The sequence below is a fragment of the Scleropages formosus genome, chromosome 22, assembly GCF_900964775.1.
Source record: "Scleropages formosus chromosome 22, fSclFor1.1, whole genome shotgun sequence".
Taxonomy (NCBI): Eukaryota; Metazoa; Chordata; class Actinopteri; order Osteoglossiformes; family Osteoglossidae; genus Scleropages; species Scleropages formosus.
In genome coordinates, this window is record NC_041827.1 from 15,495,259 (window position 1) to 15,502,638 (window position 7,380).

At 39.2% G+C, this 7,380-nt stretch overlaps 1 protein-coding gene across 1 annotated transcript; it reads right to left on the reverse strand.

Annotated features, from left to right (window-relative positions):
- Positions 1 to 2,712: 2,712 nt before the first annotated feature.
- On the reverse strand, positions 2,713 to 3,569 carry nxph4 (neurexophilin 4). Its single transcript, XM_018742281.1, has one exon. The coding sequence runs from the start codon at positions 3,559 to 3,561 to the stop codon at positions 2,770 to 2,772; it is 792 nt and encodes a 263-aa protein (XP_018597797.1). The 5' UTR covers positions 3,562 to 3,569; the 3' UTR covers positions 2,713 to 2,769.
- Between the last annotated feature and the right edge of the window lie 3,811 nt (positions 3,570 to 7,380).

Below are 7,380 nucleotides of genomic sequence, written 5' to 3' on the forward strand. Positions count from 1 at the left end.
ATTGCAAGATACTTAAAGTTAAAATACTTAAACTTGGTCAGAGAAAAAACACAAGGGATCACCCACATTATGCCAAAGACGTACATTTATTGAGCTTTCAAGAAGCATTCAAAATATATTATTTTGGAAAACTTTTAAAAATTTGAACACTATACATGTATACTGTAGTGGGCAGTAAGCAGCATGGTAGTTAAAAGCATGGACTTTAAAATGAATGTTGCCAGTTTAAGTCCCAGGATAGTCATGCTGTTGTCCCCTTGAGTACGGTACTAAACCTGAATTTCTTCAGTAAATTAAACCTATTAGAGAGTAAAACTGTAAACTGCTTTGGATAAAGGTGTCTCAAGGTAACAAGGATACAACAGGTTAATGAAAACTGAGCAATTTAACTTACCAGCACTCAAGTTCAAGCGCTGCGTTTCTTCTTCACCCAACCTCAACGTACACATGTGAAGGCCGATAATAACCAAACCACGGTGAGAGCTCTTTTTCGAGCTGAGCAGTTTTCAACACCTTAATAAGTCGCTCATGATGTGCAAAAGATGTTTTTTCTTCAGTATGAAATGGCCCCAACTGAGTTTATGTGCGTACACTGTAAAGAAAGAGTCTACAAAACTGAACAAACTCAACAGTGAGGAATAGCTTTTCTTATTTTTTCACTGTGCCGTGGAATCGCTGCGCTCGGGGTACTAAATATAGCACCACAACCTTTGTTTTGCAACCACTCAGTGTAAAACAAAAAAGGGAAGTTTTGAAAAACAAAAGTGTGAAGTGCTTTGAGGAAACACTCCATTAACAGACTGTTGTTTTCCATTTGTTTACTTGTCAGAAGTAGAGTGTTACAGTTGCTACCTACACTGCCAAGAGTGCATCTTGAATAAACAGATTTTCTTATTATAACTACAGGCAGCAAAAACAGATATAAAAATGGTGAGAATAACAGAAACTGTACACCCCCACTACCAAATTTATCAGTACCAATTTCAGTTTTGGAATGATGTATTTTTCATTTGCACATGGAATTTGACATTCAAGTAGCAAAAATTCAGCCACATCAGACAATTTTATGACATGAATGCTGTGTGAATTGTTTCTTTTTTTGAGCTGGTTGAGATTGGGAACTACTAATCAACTTCTCAAGCTATGAAGTGTTTTATTAAGAATCTGTTAAGATTGCAGTTCAACAGTATATTGTAATTATTTTAAAATTGCATACACAATGGCTCACATCATAAAGGGCACTCATTTGCCTATCTGTCCTTTAGCACCCTCACTAAAGCAGACATGAAAAGTTGATTTTTACAATATAAATGCTTTTCTGATGGGAGAGATGCAACAGAAACCTTTGTATCGTGAGAAACTGATAAGTATTCCACCTGAATGGAGCTGTGGGATTTGTGATCTAGGGATACTGTAATAAATAATAGACAAACATAAAAAATGAAGCTTTCATTCAGGATTGACTGTATTTTTCAAGAAAACATCCCTGGGTTACCCCTGTCATTATCTGACATAAGGGACAATGCACTTTTGAAAAGTACAGTTCATAAGCAGAGGTAAAAGGAAAAATTATTTATTTCTTTGAAATCCAGCAAGCCTTATTGCTAATTTTATTACTATTTGTAAAAATCAAATGATTTTCTTCTCATTTCATTCCTAGATCTAAACTCTGGTATGGTTGTTCACCCACTGTATTACACCATGCTTAGAGTATTTTACAGAATAGTCAACATATATACTTCTTATATAACATTTTAGGAGCCTTTAAATGATTATTTATTTTTTAAAGTATTTGAAAAAATGTAATATAAGAAATATATATCTGAGACCAATAAATTGATTAAAAGACAGCCTTGCAAAAGTCTGAATTCCAAGCTACCTGTCATTATAATGTAAAGACATTTGCTTCTGGTGTTTTATTTTATAAATGATGCAGAAAAAACAGTTATTTGATTTAGACAAGATGTCTGCTCTCTCTTTATTTCAAACAACTTGATAGTCTCCATTATAATATATTATGTCTCATTCGATTCATTGCCGACAACAGTTTTTTTTTTCAAAGAGGTACATTTAATTTTGACTTCAGTCTGTAGTTCACGTGACTTGCAATCCCTTATTATTCTTTGGCCCTTCGTAGGTTTGCAATGTAAACATGTAATTCATGCCTTGCTCAAAAATTCGGCCAATTCATTTAGACAAAGACCTGAAACCAACTGTTTAACACATTTTAATGTGCAATTTCATATATGCATATCCTGTCTTTAACATTTTCTACACATAATAGCAACAGTAGCACAACCTTTTTAGCTGTGACTTATCACACCCTCTCACCACTTAAATCTGGCACTCAGGAATTGAACAATTAGGGCAAAATTCACTAACCAAAACAACTTCTCACTAATTTACAGTCTAGTACCACACATAAGATGGTATGATTTTATTTTCACAAAAAGTTTGATGTGAAGAGTAACATTTCAACCCAATCATATGCCTCTTCTGATCCTTCACATAAAATCTGAGACTTAAACAGAAAAAAAACTGTAATATTAATGAATGAATTCTAAAAGCAGAGCAGAGCAAATGTACAGAGAAAAACCTAAATAAAACCAATACAAATACTGAAGTCCTTTTAGAAAACAGCTGAATGTTATCTTTGCAGGTGTTGACCTCTTCGTTTTGATTCCAAACCTGTATTGTGGTGAAGGAGGGAAGGGGAACGATAAGACCTCACAACTGCCTTCCTTAGTGCCACCTCTCATTCTGCCTCTTTCATCCGAAGTAGGGGTGTTCATTCTGGAAGTTGTAGTCCGGACATACCTTTTGTACCAGCTTGTAGTCGATGCTGAAAAAGGAGATGAATATGCAGATGACCTTGAAGGGTTTGGCGCAGAGCCAGGCAGCGTGCGATTCTGTGTGCTCAGAGAAGCACACCTGGGATGGGTTGTATAAGCAAGGCTTGGTTTTTCGTTTACGGTTGGTCTTTTGGTACTCTACCCGGCAGTTGAAGGTCTTTATCTCTTTGGGGTCAATGGTTGACTGCTGCTGTTGCTGGAGCTGGAGGTCAGGGTGAAGATGCTGTTGCTGCTGGAGCATCTCAAACTCCACAACCTTGGAAGGCGGCACAATACTGACAGACACATTGCCCAGGCTGGAGGAGTTGTGGCGGAAGTAGACAGTGAAGGTGCCATTCACGTGGTCTACTATCTTTCCTGTCACCAGGAGACTGAATTTCATTGTCTTGATGTTTAAGTAGAAGTCCCCCCACCCAAAGATCTTCTTGGTTTTCAGGGCTGTCTTCAGTAAAGGTTTGCGCTTGGAGCGATACCCTGTCTGGTCAAGAAGAAGTGACTGGTTTCTGGCCCAGTCATAGGGGTTGAGAAAGCTGTAGCTGGAGGCTTTAGACTTCAGTGGAGTGTTGTCCATGGTGGAGAATATCCCAGAGGTCTGGTAGGGTGGCTTCACTCCCCCAATGGGTCTGACCCCTCCTTCATCTCCCATGCCCCCCATACCATAAGGAAGAGTCTTCATCCCCAGGTCCAGGTAATCCAGGGACTTGGCCATCTGCTTCTCCAAACTCTCAACCTGAGGATACAGAGAGAGAGAAGTTCAGTTCCATAATAACTGAACAAAAACAGCAGGTCTTCATCTAAATTATAACATTTTAATTGTCCCAAAGGGATTTAAACTAAACAATAAAAATGTGATCTGTGATTAATGAAAGTGTACATGTCAGATATTGCTTAGTCTTGCATTTATCACACAGATTTCCAGGGCCTGCTTCTTGAAGTTATGCACTGGCTGTCCACAGTAAGCACAAAATAAGAGTGTGTATCTGAAACTTGCATGAGCTAAGAATTTTAGTAAAGAGAAATGACATCTTAATGGTAGCCTAACTGCATTTTTATTGAGGTTTTTGGACCAAACCCAAATATGTGTCATACTGGTTATGTCGCAATCTGAGTAATATAATATTAACTAAAACCAATTCTGCATTATCACATGAAAATTTATATTACAGAGAATTTAATGGAGCAAAATTCTGTGATATTTTTTAGTATCTGGATTGATGCCCTCCTAACACCGCAAAGCCTCTCCATTATGTTTATTGCTGATTCGAAAGCTTTAGGTCATGGCTACATTTAATTTTTGTGGAATATTAATCCAAATATCTCAAAGTTTTAAAAGTCTTCATAGAGTATATTTCTTCATAAAATGGCTCTTTTACATTTACATAAGTGTCTTTCGCAAGACCACACATACAAACACACATGTAATCCAAAACAAAATGGACCACACTGCTACCACTGATTTCTATACCCGAAATAAATACATCAGAAAAATGCAGACCACTTTGAATATATTTTCATAAGCAAAATATGAGAAATAACACAAAAAAGATATAAGAATATAGTTTATACATCTAAATTCCAGACTGAATTTAAATAGTTGTGTTCCATTTTTAATATCTACATTCATAAATCACTAAACCAAATAAAAAATTTATGATACCACTTATCCAAACATTTGCCTACGTGCAGGTACTCCTTAATTAGTTTCCAGCCATTTCTGATTTCTTTGTCAGTTTGAGTTTAGGCCTAATATTTAAGACAACTAGTTAAGTCTCATAAACACATACACATATACACACACATTTTCAGAACCGCTTGTCCCTTACGGGGTCACGGGGAACCGGAGCCTACCCGGCAACACAGGGCGCAAGGCCAGAGGGGGAGGGGACACATCCAGGACGGGACGCCAGTCCGCCACAAGGCACCCCAAGCAGGACTCGAACCCCAGACCCACCGGAAAGCAGGACTGCGGTCCAACCCACTGCGCCACCGCGCCCCCCTACACATATACAAAAAACTTCAAACTTTAAAGCTGAATATGTATTATCTTGGAAAAACTGAGATATCCAAGAAATATGTTACATACAGCATTCTAAAAAAGGAATACAACAAAGACTTAGGTCAAATACAGAATAACAGAGATGCCGAGTCAGCGGAGTAATAGTTATCAAACGAATCTGTATGATCAGGAATCTGGTGTACATGCCTCTGTAAAAATAGAAATGATCTTCAGAGATGGAGCCACATTATGGAACGAAGCAGTGCAAGGCACAACAAACTGAGCCAATCTCCAAAGGGGTCTCAAGGGGGCAGGGGGTGTTTTTGGGCTAAACTATACTGCAAAAGGTGAAAGGGTGGTTTGAAATGCAGTTTCCGCCTGATTTCAAAGTCTTTCAAGATAGGCGGGTGTTTGCCTGGCATTTTTCAATCACCAAAATTCATGCATGCACGCACGCATGCACGCACACACACAGAAACTGCTTGTCCTATGCAGGGTCGCAGTGAGCCGGAGCCTAACCCAGCAACGCAGGGCGCAAGGCTGGAGGGGGAGGGGACACACCCAGGACGGGACGCCAGTCCATCACAAGGCACCCCAAGCGGGACTCCAAACCCAGACCCACCAGAGAGCAGGACCCAGTCAAACCCACTGCGCCACCGCACCCCCCCCCCACCAAACTGTTTTTCAACCAATTTATTTTATGAAGCAAATATGAAAAATGCAAAAAATAACCATATAGAATTCCTGCTTACATATTGTTACAGTGCTGAGGATGTGACTTATTTGTTGTGAATTTTTTCCTTGTCACACAGATTCACATCCAGCTGTTATAATATTCCTGTTCTTCTAGAGCAAGCAAATAAGAAATAGAGCATTACAGGAGTCTTACCAACTTATGTATGTATACCATGGATGGCACAAGGTTAACGGCTAGGCCTGAACTGAAGATGGAGGGCTTTCCCCACTCAGAACTTGTATACATATGTATGATATGGGAAATCTAATACTTTAAATTGAATTATGGGATATAAAGAGGGCAAAGCTGAAGGAAATGTTATTACTGGAAAGAAAAAGAGGAGACGAGAACAAGAACATTGTTTTCAGGGTTCGGAACATTAATAATCTTTAAGCTGATTCGGCTGTCTAGGAAGACAAACCATTCTAACTCGGTACGCGTGAGAAAGAGTCGTAACTAAGAATATGGCACTGGTGTAATGTATCGGAAGATACAAAATACAAAGGGCAGAAAATATAATAAAGCTTTGTCATTAGAACATGTCAACAATTAATGATTTATGGTTTGCTGCTGACGGCCCCAAAACAAGAGGTTTTTCATCATGAGTCCTGTATTTCTGACCTGCTCAAACCTTGTAGCTACAGATTTCCTGAGAATAATTCCACTTGCATACATTGAGGAGAAAGCAAACAGCTCTGCCACAGCAATTGCCCCTTCCCAGGGGACAGTTTGTGCATTATGCAGCCAGTAAGCCTCAACTTGTAGGCTTTTCATTTATCTAATTGGAGTTTTATTTGCGGTGATCAATTATTTTTTTCCATCTTATCGGTGGCGTCTGAAGTGCTGCTCCTCCGTGGCATTGATCTGCTGTCATTGGCGGGCTCAGATACCAGGTCCTCACGCCTTCTCGTCACCATGCTGAGGTAGCACTATTTTTCAATTCCTTTTCTTGCTTACACCACATATACTGTCTGATGCCGAATGAAACTTTCATATTTTAATTTTCTTACATATACGTATTTCATATTAATAAAAACAAACAAGCACGAATTAACACAGCTGGTAACATGGCAGCTGAGGACATGAACCGGGTACCATAAATCTGCCTGAATGAGGTTCAGAAGAGTGCCTGCTGTTGTACCTTGTGTATTTCTAGCTCAATTAAAACAGAATCTGTATGAAAAGGAAAGCCTGGTAACTGTACAAAGGGCAAAACTGTTGCTTTATCATCGACAAAATCACATATTTACATGTAATTATTATCATTATTACTTTGATTGTGCAGGAAAATTGTATTTTGCTTGGAAGTGATGGAAAGAATGTGGACAATATCAAGGAGTACTTATACAACTAAGGTCTGTAACTAAAAGAAGGCTGTAAACCTGAGCATTGGGCAGGGCACTACTGATGTACCCGGGAGCAAGGTACACAGCCGACCTGTTTTACGTCAGAGTACCAGCGATGTAATTCGATCCATGCCGATGACTATGTACTTGCGAGTTGAGTTCGGCCGAGTTGGCGTCGTGTTACGAGAAAGTTAACTACAAGGTCCGCTCGAGCTTCGCGAACCGATGCAGAACCACGGACAATTCATTCACGACTAGGGCTGCAAAACGAAGGCACAATATCCCATGAAAAAAGGAAGCTAAAATGTCATTTAATTACACAGGGCGAAATAAAGCCCAAAGGAATGAAGATAAACTAAGCGGAGGCAAAAAAGGAGGAAAAGAAAACCCAGCAAAAGCGATTTAGAGTTTGAGTGCCATTGCTGGATTATCATGAGAATGAAAGCCTCT